This window comes from Cynocephalus volans, chromosome 9 (assembly GCF_027409185.1).
Source record: "Cynocephalus volans isolate mCynVol1 chromosome 9, mCynVol1.pri, whole genome shotgun sequence".
Lineage (NCBI taxonomy): Eukaryota > Metazoa > Chordata > Mammalia > Dermoptera > Cynocephalidae > Cynocephalus > Cynocephalus volans.
The window spans coordinates 89,790,591-89,818,456 of record NC_084468.1 but is presented as its reverse complement, the minus strand read 5'-3'; the positions used below and the strand labels follow the sequence as shown (position 1 = coordinate 89,818,456).

Here is a 27,866-nt window from a genome sequence, read left to right as displayed (position 1 = left end):
AAAAGAACTGAATATAAGTAAACATACAAATAAAAATTATATTCTCTTCTCATTCGTGGCTTATTATATTTTTGTGGTCTTTAAATATGAGAATGTCACTGTGTGAACTTAATAACCAGTCATGCTAGCAAAGTGTGGCTGCGATTTTGAGCTCGCTGGTGATCAGTGCCCAAAACCAAAGCCATTCCAGCGTATGAGAAATCCATAATTTTAGTCTCATTATAAGTGAATGAAATCTTAGAAACAGTCTTTTCTGGCTTAGGGGCAGAAATGAGCTAAGCTTTCATGATAGAATGCTAAATCCAATTCTAATTCTCATTGATAGGAATGTAAATCAAGCAATTAAGAAAAAACAGCAATAAAAACAGATTTCTGGCATCCATATGATTAAATTAAGGACTCTTTTTTTTTTTTTTTTAAATTAGTCTTTTTCTATATAGTTTGCCGTGGTTTTTTAATTTGCAAGCTGAGGTAAATGCTGACCTTTAGTTGATTTTATAAATGTGAGCTAATATTATTATTATTTTTTTTTTTTTTTTCTAAAGATGACCGGTAAGGGGATCTCAACCCTTGGCTTGGTGTTGTCAGCACCACACTCAGCCAGTGAGCAAACCGGCCATCCCTATATAGGATCTGAACCCGTGGCCTTGGTGTTATCAGCACCGCACTCTACCGAGTGAGCCACAGGCCGGCCTAATAATATTATTTATTTTAACTCAACTCAATTTTTATTTTTTTTTAATTCTAGACCATTGAAAACCAGGAAGAATTAAGAATTCTTCGAGATGAACTTAAAAAGCAGCAAGAGATAGTCATACAAGAAAAGAACCATATAGTAAAGAAAGATGAAGAGCTTTCTAGGACCTGTGAGAAACTGGCAGAAGTTGAAGAAAAGCTGAAGGAAAAGGTGAATTCTTAAGCTTATCTATTTGGCTATTTTTCCTGACTAACCTTTTTTTTAGTAAAAAATTTGGCTTCATGTAGACCTAAATTCAGAAATAGCACATACCTCCCAAATGAACAGATCTTAATGCTAATATTTTAGACAGTTCAACTCATACTAAGATCTTAACTAACATTCCTTGTAAGGATTGTATTATTCTAAAGTCTTTAGGTAAGAGATGGCCTTGTATCACCTAAACTAATCATATGACATATTCATTCATCAAATATTTATTGAGTACTGCCATGGGCCAGGCACTGTTCTGGGCGCATGAGATACCTTAGTCAACAAAACAAAAGACATATATTAGTCATTCTCTAAAATGTAAGGTTTATCACTATCACCATCTCTCAGATGTTTGCAGTTTCCTGAATCATTTCTTTTATAGAAGTAAGATACTGCTGTAATATTTTTGTAAGTGTTAAGACCTCTGTGACAACTGTACTACCCAAATGATTCTAAAATGCACCCACAGAGATCTCTCTGTATAAGCTAAAGGGAGGGTGTCTCATGCTTTATAGATAATTTATTGTGGTTTCTATTGTTCACCTTTGGAGTGTTTTTTTCCTAATATGTGTTTTCATTTTATTCTGATCCCTTTCACTATCCTACCTAATAGAATTTACTAAAACCTTATGTCTATTTCATACTCCTCCTAAAGAAGTGAAATCAACCTGTGAAAGTTAATGTCTTAGTGTTTGTTTCAGCCACCCCTTAAGTATCTTATTGGAAGTGAAAATAAATTATCCAAAAAGTTTTTAAGAGGATAAGGAATTACAGTTCTTTCGTAGCTGTGTTTGTGTAATTAGTCTGATTTTTTTTTTTTTTTTGCTTTTTTTGATTTTCACCTTACCTCCTGACCAACCTATATCAGTTTCCTAGAGCTGCCATATCAAATTACCAGAAACTTGGTGGCTTACAACAAAAAAAAATTTACTTTGTCACAGTTCTAGATCCTAGAAGTCCAAAATCGAAGTGTCATCAGTACCATGTTCTAGGGAAGGTATCCTTTCTAGGGCTTTAGGGAAGAATCCTTCCCTCCTCCTTCCCAGCTTCTGGTATCTTCCAGCTACCCTTGGCCTTTCTTGGCTTAACTGCATCACTCAAGTCTCTGCTTCTGTCTTCATATGACCTTCTCCTCTGTCATTCTTCATCTTTTTCTTATGAATACACTCTTATTGGATTTAGGGCCCACCTTAATCCAGTAGGCTCTCTTCTCAATCCTTACCTCATTACTCTGCAAAGACCCTATTTCCAAATAAATTCACATTTTAAGGTTCTGGATAGACATGAATTTTAGGTGGAATACTATTTAACGTGCTACAGACGCTATGCCTGGAAGGTTAGTTTACTCTTACTGCTTCTTGTTTATTTATATTGGGATAGTAGGCAAGGCTGTGTTAATGATTTTACATAAGAATTTTGAGAGAATATATGCAAAATGGTAATGATAAAAATTGTACATCTTAGAGCCAACAAATCCAAGAAAAACAGCAACAATTTTTTAGTGTACAAGAAGAGATGAATGAGATGCAGAAAAAGATGAATGAAATGGAGAATTTAACAAATGAATTAAAGAACCAACAATTAACATTGGAATGTATGGAAACAGAGAGGCTTGAGTTGGCTCAGAAACTTCATGAAAATTATGAGGAAATGAAATCTATAACTAAAGAAAGAAATGATCTAAAGGAATTACAGGAATCATTTGAAATAGAGAGAGACCAATTTAAAGGATATATAAGAGAAATTGAAGCTACAGTAAGTTATACTCTTTTCCTTCACATGTTAAATATTTCTTTAAAAACTGGAAAGGGGGAAGCAATGTTGGGATGATGTTGTTATAACTTTTAAATTTCACATGTTAATTAAGGGCCTACAAACAAAAGAAGAACTGAAAATTGCTCGTATGCATTTAAAAGAACACCAAAAAACAATTGATGAACTAAGAAAAAGCGTTTCTGAAAAGACAGCTCAAATAATAAATATTCAAAAGCACTTAGAAAAATCCAGTACCAAATTACATGAAAAGGTATCTCTTTTCTTCCATCCGTCCTTTGTCATCTCATCCTTCCTTTCTCCTTCAAAGGAAAGATTAAGCAATATGTAGAGCTAAGGTATGGTTCATTCATTTATTGGGTAAGCATTTCTTTAACATCTAATGTGGCAGGCACAGTCCTGGAATATAGAAATACAGTGAGAACAAGGTAGACAAATTCCCTAAAATCCCTATAATCCATTTTAATGGAAGGAAGGAGGTAGCTGATAAATGAGCAACCAAATGAACAAGATAATGTCAGATAATGGTAGATACTATGGAGAAAATGAAACATTGAGATAATTGGACCAGTCTGTGTTAAAAACCTACTCTGTACCAGGAATTTAGGCTGTGGATATGAAGAAAACATTGTTCTTTCCCAACGATATAGGCATATGAAAAAAATCCCTCGTTTCTAGCATGATAAATGCAGAAATATGATATGCAAAATTACATGGTACCACCAGCAGTTATGGAAAGGGGAATCAATCTGTACACAAAAAAATTGAGAAGTAGCATTGTTGCCCATCTGAAAATGGGAACTGTGTATTTATTGGGATATAGTCTATTTGACTATGATTTTTTTTCTTGGTATTTAGAAACTAATAGAGAAATAAGTAGTGTTCAACTGACTGAATTAATAGTTCATTGGTTAAGTGTAAAGGATTGGTTCACTTTGGATCTAAGCTGGAAAGCAAAACTATGACAGAATATTTTTACTGGCAGAAAAGTCATTAATAGCTTTAGTGGAAATCAAGGGAAAATGGTATAAATAGGAGTTGCAGTCCAAGGTAGGCTCTAAGAGTTCAAGATCACTTTCATTGATGTGGAAAGTATCCTGATCCCTTCCCTTTTAAAAATTATGGTAATAATCTCCAGATAATAACGTTGGCATTTTATGAATATCATAAGATCCCAGTGCTTCATGAAGAACAGGAGCTACCTCCTAATGTGAAAGAAGTCAGTGAGACCCAAGAAACAATGAATGAACCAGAATTATCGAAAGAACAGTCCAAAACCAAGGATTCAGCAATGTCAGCAAGGATGGACATGGAAAGATTCCAGTTGACTGAGAAACTTCAAGAATGTCATGAAGAAATAAAATCTCTAACTAAGGAAAGAGACCACCTTAAAATGATAAAAGAAGCACTTCAAGTTGAATATGACCAGCTGAAAGAAGTCATTATAGAATCTTTGCCTAAAGTAAGTTTCATCTTTTCCTTCCATTTAATAAGTATTTTATAAGAATCAAGTTTTTGGAAAAGGGACATTTGTGTTATAGTTATTATGTTACTACCGATTTTCTTTAAATGTCTCTTAATCACAAAGAGATTGGAAACAGAGCAATTAAAAATTGCTCATGAATACTAAGGAATTATTGAAACCAAGAGAAAATGTTTCAGAAAAGACAACCATTTTCTTAAATGTTAAAAAATGATTTAGTAACAGCAGCACTAAATTACAGGAAAGGATAAAGCCAAAAGTGAATTCGTTTCTTCTTTAAACCTGTTCCTCCAGTGTCCCATAAGGCACTGTCGTCTTCCTCATTGCTTCAGTCGGAAATCTGGCAATCATCCCAGCTAGAGATCTGCTCATTTTATAATCCAATCACTGAATCTTGTTAATTTGTGTGTGTGTGTGTATTAAAATCTTCCCACTTTTCTCTCCACACTCTCACCCACCAAATCGTAGCCGCCATCATTTCTTTCCCTGACATTCTGCAATAGCCTCCTAACTGGGCTTCCCATGTTATTCTTACACTTCTCTAATTCATTCCCCATTCTGAGCCTAAGTAATCTTTTCTTTTTAAATTCCTTTAATATTTTATTGTTACTCTTGAGATAAAAACCAGAATCCTCCACATGGCCTGTGAGGCTCTGGATCCCAGAACTTGCTGGTCTCTAGCCTTATTTCAGCTCACTCTTCCTTTTGCTCATTGTGCTCTAGCAACCCTCATCTATTGCTCTTCCTCATCTCCTGGCTTTCAGGTGCTCTGGTCTCTCTAACAGCAGTACTTCCATACTCCTTTTGGCCTAACTAATGCTCTCATCCTTTAGATCTGAGCCAAAGCTTTCTATCCCCTAGGAAACACTTCCTAATTACTCACAACAGATTAGGTTTGATACTCATACCTTGGGAGAACCCACCAGCTCTATTTGGTAACACTTGGCATAATATCTATCTTTCCCCCTAAAGTGTAAGTCTCAAAAAGGCAGAAATCCCATCAGTCTTATTTACCATTTTATTACCAACCTCTAACAGGATACTGACAACACAATCAGCCCTCAGTAAAAAAGTATTATATGTCTGAATAGTGGAAGAGTGGAAAGATTGTTCTGTGAATGAGCAATTGAATCCTGCCTTAATTATTTTAGAAAGTATTCTGATATTTTTTCCCCTAAAATAAAATATCTCTGGATATCAACTGTATTGTTTTATGACTCTGTGAAGATCCAAGAGGCTCAAGATAAACAAGAACCGTCCTTCAATATGAAAGAAAATGACAAGATTACTAAAATGACGAGTGAGATGGAACAATTGAAGGAAAAATTCAAAGCTAAAGATTCAGCACTGCTAAGAATAGAACTGGAAAAGCTCAAGTTGACTGAGAGACTTCAAGAAAGTCATAATGAAAAGAAATCTATAGCTACAGGGAGAGATGACCTACAGAGGCTGCAATTTCTTCAATCTGAAAGTGACCAGCTCAAAGAAAACATAAGAGAAATCATAGCTAAAGTAGGTTTCATCTTTTCACCATATATATTTTTTAAATATTTTGTAAGCAAATATTTTCATAAGAACTAAACCTTTGGAAAAAGGAATTAGTTATAGTGTAATGTTTATAATGTTTCTATAAATTTCTTGTTATTTCCTCTAATAATAAAGCACCTGGAAACCAAAGAGGAACTTAAAGTTGCTCATTGTTGCCTGAAAGAACAAGAGAAAACTATTGATGAGCTGAGAGTGAATCTTTCAGAGAGGGAAACTGAAATATCAGTCATTCAAAAGGAATTAGAAACAACCAGTGATGAATTGCAGAAAAAGGTAAATTGGGGGTGAAGGAAGAGTATGGGAGGAAACCTGGCAGAGAAAGCTAACTGGATTATAGACTACTGTTTATGCACTAAATTGTCTTGGAAAACAACCTGGGTTGTTTTTTTCCCCCTTAAAATAAATAAATCATATATTTGTGTACATATATTTTTGGCTATAAACTTATTTTATTATATTTTTAAGATCCAAGAGCTTTATGAGAAACAAGAACAACTTGTTGGTATAAAAGAAATTAGTGAAACTCAGGAAAAAATGAGCGAACTGGAACAACTCAAGAAGTATCTCAAAGCCAAAGATTCAACACTACAAAATTTAGAAAGTGAAAGTTTCAAGTCGACTAAGAGACTTCAAGAAAGTCAAGAAGAAGTAAAAATTATAACTAAAGAAAGAGATGAACTGAAAAGGGTACAGGAGGCTCTTCAAATGGAGAGAGACCAATTGAAAGAAAACATTGAGGAAATTGTAGCTAAAGTAAGTTTCCCTCTTCTAATGTTTCTTGGATACAGAAATAGTGTTAAGGTGTTAGTGATGATATTCATTATTAAGTTTTATTAATTTTCCTCTAATCATGAAGAGACTTGAAACAAAAGAGGAACTCAAAACTGCTTATAATCATCTGAGTGAGTACGAAGAAGCTGTTAGTAGAAGGAATATTTCAGAGAAGACAGATCAAGTAGCAAATAGTTACTGGGATTTAGGAAATTCAGATATTGAATTACAGGAAAAATAGGTCTTGCTTTGATAAGATGGAAATCAACATCTGATTATTGTGTTTCTCATATTTCTTATGAAAGAAAACAGTTCGTACATTAGACTAAAATGTAGAAATGACTGCCTTAATTTAAGAAAGAGTATTACTTTTACTAAAAATCTCTGCCTATGCTTTAACTTATTTTATGATTTTCTTAGCTCCAAGAACTTCAGGAAAAAGAACATCCACTTCTTAAGATGAAAGCTGTCAGTGAGACTCAGGAAAAAATGTGTGAAATGGAACACTTGAAGGAGCAATTTGAGGCCCAGAAGTCAACTCTGAAAAATATAGAAATGGAGAATGTAAGGTTGACTCAGAGACTCCATGAAAACCTTGAAGAAATGAAATCTGTAACAAAAGAAAGAGATGAACTTAGGAGCATGGAGGAGACTCTCAAAGAAGAGAGAGACCAGCTCAAGGAAAACTTGAGAGAAATTGTAATTATGGTGAATTACCATCTTTCACCCCACTAGTAACTAAGACCTTGTGTCCTAAAACATCATGGGCCATAGGGTTGGTGGGAGTATAAAATCAGTCCAAAATTGGTCCTGGGAGATTGAAGGGGAATATTTGGTGATACCTTCCAAATCTTTCAATAGTTTATTCATTGGCCCAAAACATCCAGTTGTAGCTATGTATCCTGCACACATTTGCACAACTTTGCAAAGATATTTATAGGATATTTGAGCAAGTTGCAATAATGAAATAAAGCAAACAAAAAAGTGGGGGAGATTCTAACCATCCATCAATAGGGACTGGTTAAATAAATGCAGCACATTTAGATCATGGAATATTGTGCCACAGATAAAGAATATGGTAGAGATATAGTGCTGATATGGAAGTGCTAGGGAAAAGGGAAAGTTGCAGAGTAGTATATCTTACACTAAACCTTTCAATACTGTTTGAATTGTATTGCTCTCTTTATTATTATTTTATTAAAGGTATTATTTTTCTTTCTCTAATAATAAAGGAACTGGAAAAACAAAAGGAACTAAAAATTGCTCACATGCATCTGAAAGAGCACCAAGAAACTATTGATAAACTCAGAGAGATGGTTTCAGAGAAAACAAATGAAATGTCAGATATGCAAGTGGACTTAGAAAACTCAAATGCTGCCTTAAAAGCACAGGTATTTTTTTTTTTTTTAAGTTACCATCTGAGTAACTGAGAGTTTGAATTAGGTCTTTTTTGTAATGAAACAGGATATGAATTAACCTCAAATTGAAGACAAGTAAAGATTTGCCTATGCAATTTTGAAACTATTATTTAGCTTTTAATCTATTTCTATCAACATCCTAACTTACTATATGATTATCTCAAGATCCAAGAACTTCAGGAGAAAGAACATCAACTTCTTAAAGTAAAAAATGATCTCAGGGAAGCTATGCATCAAACAGAACAATTGAAGAAGCAATTAGAGTCCCAGAATTCAACTCTGGAAAGTAAAGAAATGGAGAAATTAAGGTTGACTCAGAAACTTCATGAAAACCTTGAAGAAATAAGATTTTTTACTAAGGAAAATGATGGCCTAAGAAGAATAGAGGAAACTCTCAAAACTGAGCGAGACCAACTTAGGGAAAGTCTTAGAGAAACAGAAGCTAAGGTAAGTTACACTCATTCCTTTCCCTAGCAGGTAAATGCGTTGCTTTCTTACAGCAGTGAACCCTTCTTTAAAAGGAATGGTATTGTTGGCAAAAGTGAAATGATAAAATCTTTTGAGCGAATAATTTGTCAGTGTTCTTAAAATTTTTTAATTCTATTACTAGCATTTTCTTTATGGACTTTATCCTACATATATACTGACTCAGTTGTTAAAATAAATACACATGCATACCGCACAAGGTTGTTTGTTGTTGTAGTTTGTAATGAAAAATAGGAAACACTCCAAATGTTCCTTAGAAGGAAACTGGGTAAATATGAGCAATATGTCAAAATACTGTGCAACACTTTAAAAAAGAGAGATTTGAATGTCCTGTTTGGAAGCTCAAGATAACTCTCAAGGAAAAACAAGCTGTAGAATGGTATGTGTATACAAGTTCGTTTGCCTCCGGAAAGTGTGTTTGCCTCTGGAGCAGAGTGTGGGGAGATGAGAACAGGGGAAAGCCTATAACTTTCTAACAACAAAGATACAGAGTAAGAAGTAAAAGTGTTATTTTTTTTACTAAGAAAATGTATCACTCTATTAAAAAATACTAATTAACATTAAGATATGTTGCTGTTCTTAAAATTTTTCTAATCATAAAGGATCTGAAAAAACAAGAGGAACTAAGTATTGCTCACATGCATCTGAAAGAGCACCAGGAAACTATTGATAAACTCAAAGGGATTGTTTCTGAGAAGACAAATAAAATATCAAATATGCAAATAGATTTAGAAAATTCAAATGCTAAATTACAAGAAAAGGTATTTTTTGGGGGGGGGCTTATTTGGATATCTGATTTATTGTGTCTAAAATTGGGGGTATCTAAAATGGTTCAGCCACATTGGAAAACAGCTTGGCAGTATTTACTAATGCCGAACATAGCCTGCCTTAAGGCCCAGCATTTCCACTACTTGCGGTTATATCTAATAGAAAAGATTGCATACTTCCACAAAAAGACATGTACTAGAATGTTCATAACTACTTTATTCAGAACAGTGAAAAACTGAAAACAATTCATATACCTATCAGCAGGAGTATGGATAAATACATTGTGATATATAAGTTCAAAAGCAGGCAAAACTGGTCTAGGATAATAAAGGTCAGAATACTGGTTTACCTCTAGGAAGGGGCACATAGGAACCTCATGGAGTGCGAGAAATGTTCTCAGTTTTAATCTGGGTTGTAGTGATGTAGATGTACACGTATGTCAAGAATAATTAAGCTGTACACTATGATCAGTGCCCTTTATGTACATTATCCCTCAAAAAAAATAAAATTCTTTGTGGAATTATGCAGGATATTCATAAGGGTAACATGGGAAGACTGTTGTCTTAATCAATTTAGAAACTATTGTTTATCCATTCCTAAAAAACCATCTGTATTCTAATATTTTATGATTATCTTATTTTATGATTATCTTAAGATTCAAGAACTTAAGGCGAATGAGCTTCAACATTTTAAGTTAAAAGAAGATGTCAGTGAGACACAGAAAAAAATGTCTGAAATTGAGCGACTGAAGAAACAATTGAAGGACCAAAGTTTAACTCTGGATGACAGAGAAATGGAGAACTTAAATTTGGCTCAGAAACTTCATGAGAGCCTTGAAGAAATGAAATCTGTAATGAAAGAAAGAGATAATCTCAGGATAATAGAAGAGACTCTCAAACTAGAGAGAGACCAACTCAAGGAAAACCTGCAGGAAACCATAGCTAGAGTGAGTTGTGCTCTCTCTTCCTATCCAGTAAACATGCTATTTTTAATACATAAAGCTCCCTTCTTTGAAAATCTATACTTGTGGTAAGAAGATAAATGTTATATAACCTTTTAGCAATACTATTTAACAGGATCTTTTAAAAAATGCATTAGCATATATATTTGGTACAGCAATTCCACTTCTAGGAATTTCGCCTCCTAGCATATTCACACATGGAAAAAATTACAATTTTCACTGCAACATTGTTTGTGGTGACCAAAATCTAGAAGCAATCCAAGTGTTCACCAATGAGGCACGGCTAATGGGGTTCTTCTGTATAATGGAATACTAAGCGTAAGAATGGGGCACTCTTTTTGTGAACTTAATTTAGAAATGTCCAACCTGGTATAAAAGGAAAAAAGCTAGTGGCAGAATTCATCGGGGATCAGGACTAAGATGGGGGAGTCTAGGGGATAGGAACTTTTCCTCCATATCCATCTGTACTATTCTACTTTGGGGAATAGTGTAGTGGTTATTTTTCACAGTGAACATGCACTTTTTTAATATTTTTTTTAATTATTTGTTAAAAGTAAAGTACCTTTATATCACTTCATTTCTCTATTTCTTCTAATAACAAAGGATCTGGAAACACAACAGGAACTAGAAATTGCTTGTATGCATTTGAAAGAGCACAAAGAAACTATTAATAAATTCAGAGAAAAAGTTTCAGAAAAGGCAACTCAAATTTCAAATATTCAGAAGGATTTAGATAAATCAAAAGATGAATTACAGAAAAAGGTATGTGTTGTCTTATTCTTCTTTTGGAAGTAACTATGTACAAAATTATTTTCTGACTGAGAAAAGATATAGATTTAGATATGTAGATATAGATATATAGATATACACACATAACAAGTAAGCACAATTTTCCTTCCTTGAGGAATTCTGTGTGCATTCTAACCTGTTTTATAATTATCTCAAGATGCGAGAACTTCAGAAAAAAGAGCTTCAACTTCTTAAAGTAAAAGAAGATATCAATAAAACTCGTAAAAATTTGAATGAAATGCAACAATTGAAGAAGGAATTTGAGGCCCAAAATTTATCTGTACAAAGTTTGGAAATGGATAACTTGCACTTGACTAAGAAACTTTATGGAAGCCTTGAAGAAATAAGAATTATAGCTAAGGAAAGAGATGAGCTAAGAAGGATTAAAGAGTCTCTCAAAATGGAAAGAGACCAATTCAGAGAAACCTTAAGAGAAATGATAGCTAGAGTGAGTTCAGAATCTTCCCCTATCTAGTAACTATTAATAAGAATTAAGCTTTTTTAAAAAGGTAACGATGTGGGGGTTTTTTTGGAAATTTCTATGAATAGTGAAGGGTAGTGGGGGAAATGTTACTATTATCACACAAATAAGAAACACAATTTTATTTTTTTGTTTTGTTTTTAAGTGATTTTTATTTTCTTTATTTTTTTTTTATTTTACTTCTCAATATATATTGTAGTTGATTTTCATGCCCCTTTACCCGTTCCTCTCTACCACCTGCCCTCCGTCCCCCCCACCACACACACACACACACATCATGTCTGTTCACTTAAATAGTTCAAGGAATTTTTGTGGTTATTCTGTCTTCTTCCCCCCCACCCAGCCTTTATTTGTTTGTGTGTTTATTTATTTATTTTTAGCTCCCACAAATAAGTGAGAACATGTGATATTTCTCTTCCTGTGCCTGACTTGTTTCACTTAATATAATTTTCTCAAAGTCCATCCATGTTGTTGTGATTGGTAGTATTCAGTTCTTTTTTATAGCAGAGAAATATTCCATTGTGTAGATATACCACAGTTTCCTTATCCACTCATCTGATGATGGATATTTGGGCTGGTTCCAGCTCTTGGCTATTGTAAATAGAGCTGCAGTAAACACTGGAGAACAGGTATCCCTTTGGCATGATGATTTCCATTCCTCTGGGTATATTCCAGCAGTGGAATCGCTGGGTTATATGGTAGATCTGTCTGTAACTGTTTGAGTAACCTCCATACCGTTTTCCATAAAGGCTGCACCATTTTGCAGCCCCACCAACAGTGAACGAAAGTTCCTTTTTCTCTGCAACCTCTCCAGCACTTATCATTCTCAGTCTTTTGGATGTTAACCATCGTAACTGGAGTAAAGTGGTATCTCAAAGTGGTCTTGATTCGCATTTCCTGGATGCTGAGTGATGTTGAGCATTTTTTCATGTGTCTGTGGGTCATTCATATATCTTCCTTTGAGAAATGCCCATTCAGCTCCTTTGCCCATTTTTTAATTGGGTTTTTGGGTTTTTTGGGGGGTTTTTTGCTGTAAAGTTGTTTGAGTTCCTTATATATTCTGGATATTAATCCTTTGTCAGATGTATATTTTGCAAATATTTTCTCCCACTCTGTTGGTTTTGCTTTTTACTCTGTTGATTGTTTCTTTTGCTGTGCAGAAGCTTTTTAGTTTGATATAATTCCATTTGTTTATTTTTCCTTTAGTTGCCTGTGCTTTTGGGGTCCTATTCATGAAGTCTGTACCCAGTCCTACTTCCTGGAGTGTTTCCCCTATGTTTTCTTTAAGGAGTTTTATTGTTTCAGGATGTATATTTAATTCTTTAATCCATTTTGAGTTGCTTTTGGTGTATGGTGAAAGGTACAGGTCTAGTTTCATTCTCCTACATGCGAGTATCCAGTTTTCCCAGCACCACTTGTTGAAAAGGCAGCCTCTTCCCCAGTATGTAGATTTGCTGCTTCTGTCAAAGATCAGATGGCTGTAGGCATATGGATTGATTTGTGGGTTCTCTATTCTATTTCATGGGATCCATGTGTCTATTTTTATGCCAGTACCATGCTGTTTTGGTTATTATAGCTTTGTAATATAGTTTAAAGTCAAGTAGTCTTATGCCTCCAGCTTTATTTTTTTTGCTCAGGATTGCTTTGGCTATGCGTGGTCTTTTGTTGTTCCATATAAATGTCTGGATAGCTTTTTCCATCTCAGAGGAAAATGTCATTGGAATTTTGATGGTGATTGCATTGAATCTGTAGATCATTTTGGGTAATATGGACATTTTCACAATGTTAATTTTTCCAATTCAAGAGCATGGGATATCTTTCCATCTTCTTGTGTCCTCTTTAATTTCTCTCAACAGTAGTTTGTAGTTTTCTTCACAGAGATTTTTCACATCCTTGGTCAGCTTTATTCCTAAGTATTTTATTTTTTTGGTGGCTATTGTAAATGGGCTAGCTTTCTTGATTTATTTTTCTGCATGTTCACTCTTGGTGTATAGAAATGCTACTGAATTTTGTGTGTTGATTTTGTGTCCTACAACTTTGCTGAAATCATTTATCAACTCTAGGAATTTTTTTTTTTTTTTTTTTTTTTTTTTTTTTGTCCTTTCTCCATGACCGGCAGGCACTCAGCCAGTGAGTGCACCGGCCAGTTCTATATAGGATCCGAACCCGCGGCGGGAGCGTCGCAGCGCTCCCAGCGCCGCACTCCACCAAGTGTGCCACGGGCTCGGCCCCTAGGAATTTTTTTATAGAGGCTTTAGGCTGTTCAAGTTATCTGCAAAAAGGGACAACTTGACTTCATCCTTTCCAATCTGGATGCCCTTTATTTCCTTCTCTTCTCTGATTGCTCTGGCTAGTATTTCCAACACTATGTTGAATAGGAGTAGTGAGAGAGGACATCCTTGTCTAATTCCTGTTTTAGGATGATATTGGCAGTGGGCTTATCATATATGGCTTTAATTATGTTGAGATACTTTCTGTCTATGCCTAACTTGTAGAGAGTCTTTATCATGAAAGCATGTTGAATTTTGTCAAATGCTTTTTCAGCATGTATAGAAATAATCATATGGTTTTTGTCTTTGCTTTTATTGATGGGGGGTGTATCACATTTATTGATTTGCATATGTTGGACCAACCTTGCATCCCTGGGATGAATCTTGCTTGATCATGGTGTATAATTTTGTGTATATGTTGCTGTATTCTGTTAGCTAGTATTTTATGGAGGATTTTTGCATGTATAGTCATCAAGGATATTGGCCTATAGTTTCCTTTTTTTGATGCATCTTTATCTGGTTTTGGTTTCAGGGTGATTTTTGCCTCATAGAATGAGTTTGGGAGAATGGGCTCTGAGAAACACAGTTTTAAAAGAAGCCAAAGTGTTTTTAAGAAAATGCCATTTACTTTTTTATTTTTAAAAAAAGATTTATTAAGTAAAGCAGACTATTTTCCTTATTATGATTTAAAAAAAATTTTTTTTAAACCCAAAAATAACATTATTCTAAATGGAGGAATATTTGAAGGTTTAGATCTGTAAAAGATTAAATACCCCATTTCTCTACCTCTGTAAGATAAAGTTCTAGAGATGAGCTCTTATTAATGAATTTAGAAGGAAAAAAGGCAAGATGAATATAAAAAGTTCTTCTAGTATGACTGTTTATAGATATTCCAAATCACATTTCTTTTAAAACCTAATTAAATCCTCTAAAAAGTAAACAGCAAGTTCAGACAAATGAGTTGTATGAAATAAATCTGTAAAAATCTTTTTTATTCTCATATTTCAGCAATAAAGAATAAAGTAGAAAATATCATGTGCAATCTCAGCAGAAACACTAGACACTTAGAAATCATATTTATATAGGCCCTAACTAAATTTATAAAGAGATTTGATTCATTATGCATTGAACATTAGTCATTCTTCTAGGCATTATAATGAACAAAATAAACAAGTGGAAGAAATGCAAAATGTAAGCAGAATACAAATTTTCTGTTCTAAGGTGCTGGGAAGAGTATATATGAATAGAGCTTGGAACACCACAGTACAGGTGTTTCTGCTAGTGTATGTAGTTGGCATCAATAATTCTAATGTAGAGATTTGGAAGGGTAGAGCCAGAAATAAATCTAAAACCTAACTTGTAATTATGAAGAACAAATCCTATCTCCAAAATATATGTAGTACTCCCATTGTTTTTTCCCCAGGAGTTGAGGTCACTCACTATAAGACTTAGTGGTACAATTATTCATTTTCTGACCATGTTAACATTGTTTTTGTGTTACAAGTGTAATGTTTCATTCCATTATTGAAACTTGATGTAAAATATGTCATTTAAAAAAATGTGCGATTAGACATTATATGTGAATGCAGTTATAGATGAAGCCCTGTTTAATTCTTTGTGCCAAAGCAGGACCAACAGAATCATGAAGAGGTAATAAAATATGAAAAAAAGTTACTAAGTGATGAAAGCCTGAGAGAAAAGTGCTTTAGAATAAAAGTAAGTACCCCCTGTTAAAACTACACATGAATATTGGCACCCTTCCAAAGGCTTCCTGAAGCCTAAAATGTAATCATAGGAACCTTCTGTGGAGTGGATAGGTAGTGCTCAGTATTTTTATAAATGTTATAATCTAATACAGGTATGTATTTGTGTGTATATGTGCATACATAATACAAACAAAACAATGGGGGGTTGTAATTTTATGGTCTCACTACAAAGGTGATATTTGAGACAATACCTGAAAGAGGTAAAAGGTTGAGCTGTATAGGTAGGTATCTGGGGCAAGAGCATTGTAGGCAGAGGGAACAGCCAGTACAAAGCTCTTGAGGCAGAAGCCTACCTGATGGGATCAAGAAACATCAGGAAAGGCTAAAGCTACTAAGAAATGCAGTCAGAGAGAGAATGGGAAAGAGGCAGGCTGTGGGGCATCAAAAGGATTTGGGGTTTTATTTAGAGTGAAATGGAATCCACTGGAGAGTTTTGGCCACAATAGAGACATGATCTGACTTACATTGTAAATGGATAACTGTTGTATTGAAAATAGAGCGGAAGTAGGAAGACCATTGGAAATACGAATTTCAGTAATCGAGGCAGAGATGATAGTGACATGGCCCACAGAGGGAGCAGTGAGAAGTGTTTAGATTCTGAATATATATATTTAAGGTAAAGCCAACAGGATTTACTGTCACCCCCGTTAGATTGCAAGATCCCTCAGGACTTCTTGTTGTTGTTTATGGATATATCATTTGGCACATTCCTGGCAGAAGTCAGTATTCAAAATGCTGCCCCATGCTATAATGTGATCCATCCTAAAACGAAAGGCAGGAATATCCCCTCCAACATCCCAGATTAATGAACATGTAGCTTTTCTTCAATTATTAAAAGCAGAAGAGTCATTATTGTGAGAATCCTCTTATTCTATTGTTTAGCACCCTGTGCTTTAGAATAAAAGTAAGTGCCCCCTGTTAAAACTACAAATGAATATTGATACACTTCCAAAGTCTTCCTGAAGTGCTTATTACATGATTGTAACAAACAACTTGAACATTAACAGGTTTTGCTACCTGTTCTCTGACCAGTGTGTCACCTGCCTGGCCTCTAGTCATTTGAGTTTATGGGCCCAGGTTTATTGCTTGTCTACCATATGCCAGGTACTGTACTAGGAATTTTGCTTCGTGAGATAGATTTTATTGCTTCATTTATAAACAAAGAAACTGAAGCTCAGTGACGAAGTTTATCAGTTGCCCAATGTTACACAGCTAATAAATTGGTAGAACCAGAATTTGAACTCAGGTCTGACTATGTTTAAAACATGGGTATTGAAACATTTTTACAAATATGATTTTATTTCCTTCAAGCTTAATGTATGTATCTATTTTATAGGTTTTATACATATATATACACACACATATATACATACACACATATAAATTTTTTTTCACTCTATCCCCTTGAAAACTTTGTGTGGCAATTAATCTTCATGTTGTAGTTGATAAAATGGTTCAGTGACTTCCCCAGTCAAGAGGTGGCAGTGCTAGAGTTCTAGCTCTGATAAAGGGTTAGAAAACAGATTCTAGGCAGGTAATAGAAATGTGTGAGTGGCTATACCAAGCTGACTAATAGGCAGTTTTATTCTTAGTCACTTGCTTACCTGCTGACTCATACTGCCTAGTATAAACATAAGCCACCATTCAGCCTTGAGTTACAATACATACTAGAATGAATTCACTCCAATTTCTTGTCAGACTATCAATGCTTATTCAAATTATGGATGTTCAAAAGTCTAAAAGAAAATACATCAAAATGATGGTTGTTTTTGGTTTTCATTGCTGTACAATTGACCTTTGAACAATGCTGGGGCTAGGGGTGCTGACACCCCTGCTGCCAGTCAAAAATCACATGCAACTTTTGACTCCCCAGAAACTTAACTACTTAACTATTATTTAAGTATGTAGAGGCCCAGGAGGAGCCGTGTCATTACTTAAGTAGTGATTAAGTATTTAACTAGTTAACTGCTAAGAGCCTACTGTTAGGTAGACTACTTAACACAATTATGACATACCTAACAAAAATTTTTCCAGTATATTGAAAAAAAATCTGTGTATAAGTGGACCCACACGGTTCAAACCCATGTTGTTCAAGGGTTTTCTGTGCAAGGGTAGTTCTGAAAGTTCATGGAAAAACAGAATTAAAAGATAATATGAATCTTTCAATAAACTTTTGGAAGTACCCTCATATTTGCCTAAATTTTTTAAATTTCCACAATAATTATGTATTTTGATAATCCAAAATTGATAGTAATAGTTTCCTTTTGCTTTTTAAACACAAAAGTTTTAATTAATTTGTCTTCTACAGAAAGTTTTAAAGCATAAGTTTTGTTACAATTCTAGGGTTGGCATTACTTTTTGTTAAATTAGAATGAATTATTAAATTGAATGAATTCTAATTTCCTTTAGGAGCTTCTGAAGAGATACTCAGAAATGGATAATCATTATGAGGATTTGAATATACTGTCTCTTGACTTGGAGAAGGAAATTGGAGCACAAAAAGAGCTTACAATTAGAATAAAAGCAAACCTCTCACTTCCGTATCAGCAAACCAAACAGATTCAAAAATTTCTTACTGCAAATCAGAGATGTTCTATGGAATTCCATAGAATCATGAAGAAACTTAAGGTACCACGTTTTTTAGTAATATCCTTTTAAATATTGTTGTAAATTTCAGTTACAGACTTCAGTGTACTTAAATTATTTAAGTCCTGCTTTGAGAGTTGGCATATTTGTATTTTTCTTTTTTTGCGAAATTATTTATAATATCAAAAGTGGAAACAAGCTAAATTCCAAAAAGTGTCAAAATTTGGTGGCACATTAGCTATTTGGTACACTTACTACCAAATTAAAGATTATGTGGTTCTGAGAATAGTTATGTTCTGAATCGTTAATACACCTAGCACCTGTTCATTCAACAAAACCCTAGCTCTGCCTGTGGGTCTAGACACTAACAGTGTGCTCAGGATATGAGTAACATTTCAAAGATCTCATAGTCTAGTGTGTAAGGCAGACATTTAAACAGGTAATAAGTGCAGTGATAGAAGTATGTAGAGGTTATATGACATACTGGATGAAAAGTCACAGATGAGACTATAGTGGAAGCCACATTCAAGTAATAAAACTTGGACTTCGTTTTGTAGATAATGAGGAACCCTCGGACAGTTATTTTAAGTGGTGGCAGTAACAGGATCAGATTACCATTTAAGTACTTCACTACAGAATAAAGAAGAAATGAGTTTGAGGGAGATAAGTCTGGTAGCAGAGAGAAGAGACAAGAGGCAGTTACAGTGGTCCAGATAAGATATGGTGTGACTGTATTACTAGGGAAGGTTTCATATGGATGAAGAGGACAAAAGGAATTAAGGAAATATTTAGCAGCTTAAAATGGTAGGTCCACATGATTGGTAGTGGAGGTAAGCAAGAGAAATTTAGATGGAGTTCCAGGATCGGGCTTAGCCGGGTTTGTGGATGGGGGTACTACTAACTGAGATAAAAAAGGAAGAACCAAGATGGATGAGGTAGAAGAGATTAGGTGTTTAGTCTGAGATATTTTGAGGTTTATATACCTATGATAGAATATCCAAGAAGGAAAACCAAGTAGGCATTTAGTTGTGAGTCTGAGGTTTGGCAGGAGAGAAATTGGGACTAAGATTTGCAATTCATCAGCATGTAGGTAATAGATAATAACAACATGTGTGAGTAAGATCCTCCAGAAAGCATAATGAAGAATAAAAGCCTTTGGATAAAAAGAGAACTCTGGATAACATAAATGTCCGGGAACTAATAGCAGAAAAGGGAGTAACACGTTGCTTCGTGGATAGAAAAATCAGAGACAAGAGAAAACCAAGCAAAAGTGCTATTGTTCAAGTCAGTGGAGAAAAAGGTGTCAAAGATGGAGTAGTCAAGAGTGGCAAATATTTCTGAGAGCCAGAATGTAGACTAAAGATATCCTCTCAATTTGGTGATAATAGAGCTCATTCAGTGACCATTGTCAGAGCAGTTTTAATTGGGTGATTAGAGAAAAGGCCAGATTATAAAAGGTTGAGGAATGGTGGAAGTTGAGGAATTGGGGAGTGGGTATCTTCCCCATGTAGGTAGATTGCCCCTAAGGTTCTGATAATTCTTCCACAAATCCTGGCAATCAGAAATCCAGAACTTATAGCATTCAAATTTTTGTCACCTTGAAGTCAAACATCTAAACGTGCTTCACAAGGAAGTCTTGAGGTATGTAACACCATCTTATTGATTACACAATCAAGGTGGGCAAGAGAGGATGTTAAAAATGAATCTCGGGTATCTAACTAGGAATTCTGGGTAATTGGCAGTATAATTAACCAAAAAGGGAGCAATAGAATAAAGGGTTTATAGGGAAAGGGATCATATTACATTTTAAATATATTGAATTTGAGTTACTTGTAGGACATCCATGAAGTATATCACTAGGAAACCAGAAATATGGAAGTAAAGGTCTGGAAGTTGTTCTCCCAAGATGCTGAAAGGAAAAAATTGAATATAGAAAGAAGCTCCTTCCTTCTTCTTTACTTTCTTTACTTTCTTTACTTTTCAAAGGATATAGATAAACAAGAGATGCCATCCCACCTCATAGTCTCAAGTGATTAAAACTTCCTCTATATGTGATAAAAGTTTCATTTTCCAATTTGTTTAATTTTTTTCTACAAGTATGTGTTAAGCTATATTACCAAGATAAAAGAAGAACAACATGAATCCATCAATAAGTTTGAAATGGCTTTTATTGATGAAGTGGAAAAGCAAAATGAATTACTAATTAAAATACGTTATCTTCAACAAGATGATGGTGAACCATCCAAAGAATTAAGGGACCTCAAATTGAACCAGAAAATGGATCTACATATTGAGGTATAACTTATTTTAAATGGTAGAATGGTACCTTTTCATGTACTTACGACCATTTTCATTTACCAGAAATTAAATTGATCTGAAAAGTGAAAACTGACCAGACATAAACACTGCCAAATAATGGACTAGTCTCCCTTCAGACCTCCACAGATACAGGAAAATAGACTTAACGTTAGTGAGTAGAAATTCGTAGAACCCCAGACTAAGTTTCCAAATGCCTTCCAAAACCTCTTATGTTTGTGAGTAGGAGTCAGAAACCTTTTCATTACGGTAGCTCCACACGGAATGTCTTGCTTTCACCCAGGAATATGAGGCTGGTATACAATTCATAACATGCATGGAAGGCCTGCTGTATATATACAAAAGCCACATCCAGCAGCGCTTCATGTACTGTAATAATTACTGACCAATTTATCATTTTGACAGGTTTTAATTCTAACAAGTGGAATTTCTAGACATACCTCTCTGTTGCATAGCATATATTGCCAAAATGTTATTATGCAAATAACTAGAATAAAGGTTTAAATTAGAATTATATTTCTTAGTTTACTTTAAAATATTAAGAAGAATGAAAGTCTAGTAGGTATTTTCCTCTTTTTATGATATTCATATAATATTGGGATAAAAACTTTCCTAATATTGAAGTGAATCAATGCTTATTTTTCACACAGGAAATTATTAGAGATTTCTCAGAAAGTGACTTCCCCAGCATAAAGACTGAATTTCAACAAATCCTAAATAATAGAAAAGAAATGACACAGTTTTTGGAAGAGTGGTTGAATTCTCATTTTGATATAGAAAAGTTTAAAAATGGCATCCAGAAAGAAAACGATAGGATTTGTCAAGTGAATAACTTCTATAATAACAAAATAATTGTAAGTATTAATTTTTATTGTACTACTTTATTCTTCTTGTTTGCTTTAATTTTTCTACCTCATTCTTAAAAGGACTTAGAGCAACTTAATTTAAATTATATTTTCTTTAATTTATTTGTATATGCTTTATGTAAAAATTGATTTCGTAAAACATGTTCTTCCTCTAAAGTATTATGCTTCCTTAAGATAATAAAGTATATTGATTTATACTTACAAAGGTAACAAAATCTTGGTGTATAATATTCTGTTTCTGTGTGTGAAATCTTATTTTTTATTAAATTGACACATAATAGTTGTACATATTTATGGGGTATTATATGACATTCTGATAAATGTATAAAATGTGTAATGGTCAAATCATGTTATTAACATATCCATCATCTCTTACATTTATTATTTCTTTGTGTTGGAAGCATTCAAAATCTTCTCTTCTAGCTAATTGGAAGTATACAATAAATTGTTAATTATAGTCACCCTACAGTGCTATAAAACACTAGATCTTATTTCTACTATCTAAGCTGTACTTTTGAATCTGTTACCAATCTCTCACTATCCCTCTCTCCCCCACCTTTCCAGCCCCTGGGAATGACTATTCTCTCTACCTCTATGCAATCAACTTTCTTAGCTTGCACATATGAGTGACAACAATTTTTGTCCCTGGTTTATTTCACTTAACATAATGTCCTCCAAGCTCATTTATGTTACTGCAAATGACAGGATTTCATTCTTTCTTATGGGTGGAATGGTATTTCATTGTGTTTATATACCACATTTTCTTTATCCATTCATCCATTGATGGATACTTGGGTTGATTCCATATCTTGGATATTGTGAATAGTGCTGCAGTTAACATGGGAGTGCAGGTATCCCTTTGACATGCTGATTTCCTTTTCTTTGGATATATACTCAGCAGTTGGATTGCTAGATTTAAGTTTTTGTTTTGTTTTTGTTTTTGTTTTTTTGACCGGTAAGGGGATCGCAACCCTTGGCTTGGTGTCATCCGCACCACAATCACCCAGTGAGCACACCAGCCATCCCTATATGGGATCCGAACCCACGGCCTCAGTGCTACCAGCACTGCACTCTCCTGAGTGAGCCACGGGGCTGGCCCTAGATTTAAGCTTTTTGAGAAACCTCCATGCCATTTTCCATAATGGCTGCACTAATTTGCATTCCTACCAACTGTGTGTAAGAGTTCCCCTTTTTCCACATCCTCAGCACAGTTTGTTATTTTTTGTCTTTTTGATAATAGCCATTCTAGCTGCGGTGAGACAATAGCTTATTGTGGCTTTGATTTGCATTTCCCTGATGATTAGTGATGATTAGTGAGCATTTTTTTCATTTACCTGTTGGCCATTTTTAGGTCTTCTAAGAAATGTTTGTTCAGCTCATGTGCCCATTTTTTAATCAGATTATTTGGTTTTTTGATGTTGAGTTGTTTGAGTTCCTTGTATATCCTGAGTATTAATCCCTTGTCAGATGAATAGTTTGCACATACTTTCTCCCATTCTGCATGTTGTCTCTTCCCTCTGTTGAGTACTTTCTTTGCTTGCAGAGCTTTTTAGTTTGATATAAACCCATTTGTCTGTTTTTGCTTTTGTTGCCTGTGCTTTTGAGGTCTTCGTAAAGTCTTTGCCCAGACCAATGTCCTGAAGCATTTCCGCTATGTTTTCTTCCAATACTTTCATAGTTTCGGATCTTACATTTAAGTCTTTAATTCATTTTTTTTTTTTAATTTTATTTTGTCGATATACATTGTGGCTGATTATTGCTCCCCATCACCAAAACCTCCCTCCCTTCTCCCTAAGTCTTTAATTCATTTTGAGTTGATTTTTGAATGTGAGAGATGGGATCTAGTTTTATTCTTCTGCATATGGATATCCAGATTTCCCAGCACCATTTACTGAAGATACCATCCTTTCTCCAATGAATAATCTTGGCACCTTTGTCAAAAATCAGTTGGCTGTAAATATGTGGCTTTGTTTCTGGGTTCTGTATTCTTTCTATTGGTCTGTGTGTCTGTTTTTATCCCAGTACTGTGCTGTTCTAATTACTGTATCTTTGTAGTATATTTTGAAGTCAGGTATTATGATGCTTCCAGCTTTGTTCTTTTTGCTCAGAATTGCTTTGGCTATTCAAGGTCTTTTGTGGCTACATAAGAATTTGGGGATTGTTTTACTATTTTTGTGAAGAATATCATTGGCATTTTGATACGGATTGCATTGAATTTGTAGATAACTTTTGGTAGTATGGTCATTTTTGCAGTATTAAATCTTCCAATCCGTAAACATGGGATGTCTTTCCATTTAATCATGTCCTTTTTAATTTCTTTTATCAGTGTTTTATAGTTTTCTCTGTAGGGATCTTTCACCTCCTTGGTTAAATTTATTCCTAGGTATTTTGGTTGCTATTTTAAATGGGATTGCCTTCTTGATTCCTTTTACAGCTAGATCATTATTGGTGTACAGAAACACTACTGATTTTTGTATGTGGATTTTATATCCTGCAATGTTACCAAATTCACTTATCATTCATTTATCAGTTCTAAGAGTTTTTTGGTAGAGCTTTTAGGGTCCTCTAAATATATAAGATCATGCCATCTACAAACAGGGACAATTTAATTTCTCCTTTCCAATTTGGATACCCTTTCTTTATTTTTCTTGCCTAATTGCTCTACCTAAAACTTCAGTACTGTGTTGAATAAGAGAGACAAGAGTGGGCATTCTTGTCTTGTTCCAGTTCTTAGAGGAAAAGCTTTCAACTTTTCCCCATTCAGTATGATACATATTAATTGTGAGTTTGTCATATATGGCCTTTATTGTGTTAAGGTACGTTATTTCTATCCCTAATTTGTGTGAGTTTTTATCGTGAAAGGTGTTGAATTTTATTAAATGCTTTTACACCTATTGAGATCATAATATGGTTTTTGTCCTTCATTCTGTTGATAAGACGTATTTATTGATTTGCATTGAACCAACCTTGCATCCCTGTGATAGATCCCACTTGTTCATGGTCAATGACCTTTTCAATGTGCTGCTGGATTCAGTTTGCTCATATATTGTTGAGGATTTTCGCATCTGTTTTCATCAGGGATATTGGCCTGCAGGGTTTTTAGTTTTTGTTTTTTTATATCTTGTCTGGTTTTGGTTTCAAGATAGTGATGGCCTCATAAAATGAGTTTGGAAGAATTCCCTTCTCTTCAATTTTATGGAAAAGTTTGAGAAGAATTGATATTAATTCTTCTTGAAATGTTTGATAGAATTCAGTGAAGCCATCAGGTTCTGGACTTTTCTTTGATGGGAAACTTTTTATTACTGACTCAATCTCATTACTCGTAATTGTCCTATTCAGGTTTTCTATTTCTTCTTGGTTCAATCTTGGTAGGTTGTGTGTGTCCAAGAATTTATCCATTTCTTCTAGGTTTTTCGATTTGTTGGAGTATATTTGTTTATAATAATCTCAATGATTCGTTGTATTTCTGTGGTATAAGTTGTAATGTCTCCTTTTTCGTTTCTGATTTTATTTAGTCTTTTTTTTTCTTGGTTAATCTAGCTAATGGTTTGTCAATTTTGTTTATTTTTTCAAATAAAACAGCATTTTGTTTTGTTGATCATATGTGTTTGGATTTTTTTTCAGTCTTAATAGTATTTATTTCTCCTCTGAACTTTTATTATTTCTTTTCTTCTGCTAATTTTGGGTTTGGTCTGCTTTTGCTTTTCTAGTTCCTTGAGATGCATCATTGTTTATTTGAAATCTTTTTATTCTTTTGATGTAGACATTTATTTTTTTAAAAAAATATATAGAGATACAAATTTCTGAACCATATCATTTTTCTTTCCTCTGAAGAACTTCTTCTTAACATTTCTTGCAAGGCAGGTCTACTGGCAACAAATTTCCTTAATTTTTGTTTGTCTAAGAAAGTTTTTGTCTCCCTCAATTTTGAAGGATAATTTCACAAGGTCTAGAATTCTAGTTTAGTGGGTTGGTTTTTTGTTTATTTGTTTGTTTTTTCTCTTAACACTTTAATTATTCCACTCCACTCTCTTCTTGCTTGCATGGTTTCCAAGAAGTCAGACGTAATTTTTATCTTTGCTCCTATATAGGAAAGGTGTTTTTCTCCTCTGGCTTCTTTCAAGATTATTTTTCTTTATCTTTGATTTTTCTGAAGTTTGATTATGATATGCCTAGATGTAGTTTTTTTGGCATTTGTCCTGTTTGGCATTCTCTGAGCTTCCTGGATCTGTGGTTTGGTGTCTAACATTAGTGTAAGGGAAATTCTTTTTTTTTTTTTTTTTTTTTTTAAACAGATGACCGGTAAGGGGATCTTAACCCTCGACTTGGTGTTGTCAGCACCACGCTCAGCCAGTGAGCGAACCGGCCATCCGTATATGGGATCCGAACCCGGGGCCTTGGTGTTATCAGCACCGCACTCTACCGAGTGAGCCACGGGCCGGCCCAAGGGAAATTCTTAGTCATTATTTTTCTGCTCCTTTTTCCTTTCTCCTTGTGATATTCTTATTATATGTACATTATACCTTTTATTGTTGACCCACAGTTCTTGGATATTCCATTGTCTTTTTTTCAATCTTTCATCTCTTTGCTCTTTAGTTTTGGAAATTTCTGTTGACCTATCCTCAAGCTCAGAGTTTCTTTCCTCAGGCAAATGAGTTCATCAAAGGCATTCTTTATTTCTATCAACAGTGTTTTTGATCTCTAGCATTTCTTTTTTATTTTTTCTCAGAATTTTCATTTTTCTGCTTACATTATCCATCTCATCATGCATAGTGACTATTCTTTCCATTAAAGGACCTAGCATATTAATTATAGTTTCTTTAAAATTCCCGGTCTGATAATTCTAACATCCCTCCCCTTTCCAACTCTGGTTCTGATGCTTGTTCAGTCTCTTTAAACTGTATTTTTTACCTTTTAGAATGCCTTGTAATTTTTTGTTTTGAAAGGTAGGAATGATTCATTGGGTAAAAACAATTTGGGTAAATAGGCCTTTAGTAATGTAGTGGCAAGATATGCAGGAAAGAGAAGCTTTCTATCACCCAGTGACTAGGTCTAAGTCTTTTGGTAAACCTGTGTTCCCTGGGTTGTGAATTTTACCATTGCTTCCCAGTCTCCCCTCCTTAGGTGGAACAAGATAGCTGGAGGGGGCTGAAGTTGTATATTTGTCTACCCCCATGTGGAAGGTTAGATGGAGCTAGAATTGGATATTTCCCTTCCTCTACATGGAAGGTGAGAGCTTGCTGAAATTGGGTATTTCCCTTCCGCCATATATATTAGGCTCTGATAAAACCCCAGCATATTAGGCTGTGGTAAAATAGTTTCTCCTGAGCACAGGCCTTAAGAAAAACAGAATACTTTGTTTTATTTCATAATGGTTCCTTTTTGCTTTCCCTGCTGGAATTAGGAAGGGATTTCTCCACTATTCACTGTGAGAACTGGTAGAGCTCTTGGGGGTAAAATTCACAAAAGTGTGGGGGCTTACAAATAATTTGGTTCCCCTATAGTTTTTAACTCTCAGAGTTGTCCATACTGAGCCTCCAGTAGTTCATCAATTACAGTTCAGGTTTTCCTACCCCATGACTGGTTTCTGCAAATATTTCTGCTCAAGAATTTCTGCTCTTTTGAGTTCCGATTCTCTGTATCCACCTCTCTGTCTTTCCAATTTTGTGGACAGCCCTTTGCACTGTGACCTCACTTCCCTGATGGTCTAAGCAAAGTTGTTGATTTTTTAGTTTGTTCCACTTTATACATCTTATTAGGATGGACTAGCAACTTCTAAGCTCCTGACATGCTGGACCAAAAACTGCAAAATTGTGATTTTTTTTTTATCATTGTCACCAAGGTGATCAGCCCTAATGTACTGATTCATAGGAACCAACATTGCTTAACATCAGTTTGTTAACTTGTTTGACTTTTCAGTGATTGGTATTTTCATTCTGCATTCTGACATAATCCCTTCCCCATATAATTGGTAAAATATGTAGTAATCTAGAGGTTGCTTAGTTATATGAAATTGGAATAAAAGGAGCTAGATTAGTATTGTAGTTTCTAAGATTCATTTTATATTTTATATGTTTGGGTAGTTCTTTTCTAATACATGAATTTCATCAGGGAACTATATCTAAATCACATTGAAATAAAAGGTAATATATAAGAAAAAAAAAGTTTTCTGATGGGTTGTTCATCCCATTTGTAGAACAGCCAGACTTAGCAAGTAGTGATTGACAATTTTTTTAAAAAAATAGTTTTTTCCACAATCAATAGAGAAAGGCACAAAACAATGTTTGGATAAGATAATCTTTATATAATTTATTGTTTTTCTTTGAGTAATATTGAGTGCTCGGTTGTGATTAGAAAGTAGGGATTTCTGGGCCAACCCCGTGGCTCACTCTGGAGAGTGCGGTGCTGGGAGCGCAGCAGCGTTCCCGCCGCAGGTTCGGATCCTATATAGGGATGGCCGGTTCGCTCACTGGCTGAGCGCGGTCACACACACACACACACACACACACACACACACACACACACACTAATAATAATAATAAAATAAAATTATAAAATTAAATTAAATTAAATTAAATTAAATTAAATTTTTTTTTAAAAGTAGGGATTTCTACTTTATGAACCAGCATAGATAC

The 27,866-nt window shown here is 34.5% G+C and overlaps 1 protein-coding gene across 2 annotated transcripts in view; it reads left to right on the top strand.

The window, feature by feature from the left end:
* The window catches only part of CENPE (centromere protein E), an 84,931-nt gene that overhangs the window by 36,831 nt on the left and 20,234 nt on the right, over positions 1–27,866 (top strand). Inside the window, exons 26-42 of one of the 2 annotated variants that reach the window (XM_063108307.1) lie at positions 749–907; positions 2,414–2,704; positions 2,817–2,975; positions 3,894–4,184; positions 5,433–5,717; positions 5,868–6,026; positions 6,219–6,506; positions 6,945–7,232; positions 7,757–7,915; positions 9,031–9,189; positions 9,852–10,142; positions 10,761–10,919; positions 11,104–11,394; positions 15,327–15,413; positions 17,873–18,091; positions 20,147–20,344; positions 21,016–21,219. In XM_063108307.1, the coding sequence (XP_062964377.1) occupies positions 749–907; positions 2,414–2,704; positions 2,817–2,975; positions 3,894–4,184; positions 5,433–5,717; positions 5,868–6,026; positions 6,219–6,506; positions 6,945–7,232; positions 7,757–7,915; positions 9,031–9,189; positions 9,852–10,142; positions 10,761–10,919; positions 11,104–11,394; positions 15,327–15,413; positions 17,873–18,091; positions 20,147–20,344; positions 21,016–21,219 (3,687 nt within the window). Of the gene's footprint in view, positions 1–748; positions 908–2,413; positions 2,705–2,816; positions 2,976–3,893; positions 4,185–5,432; positions 5,718–5,867; positions 6,027–6,218; positions 6,507–6,944; positions 7,233–7,756; positions 7,916–9,030; positions 9,190–9,851; positions 10,143–10,760; positions 10,920–11,103; positions 11,395–15,323; positions 15,414–17,872; positions 18,092–20,146; positions 20,345–21,015; positions 21,220–27,866 lie in introns of both variants that reach the window. The other variant, XM_063108308.1, reaches the window with a different exon arrangement.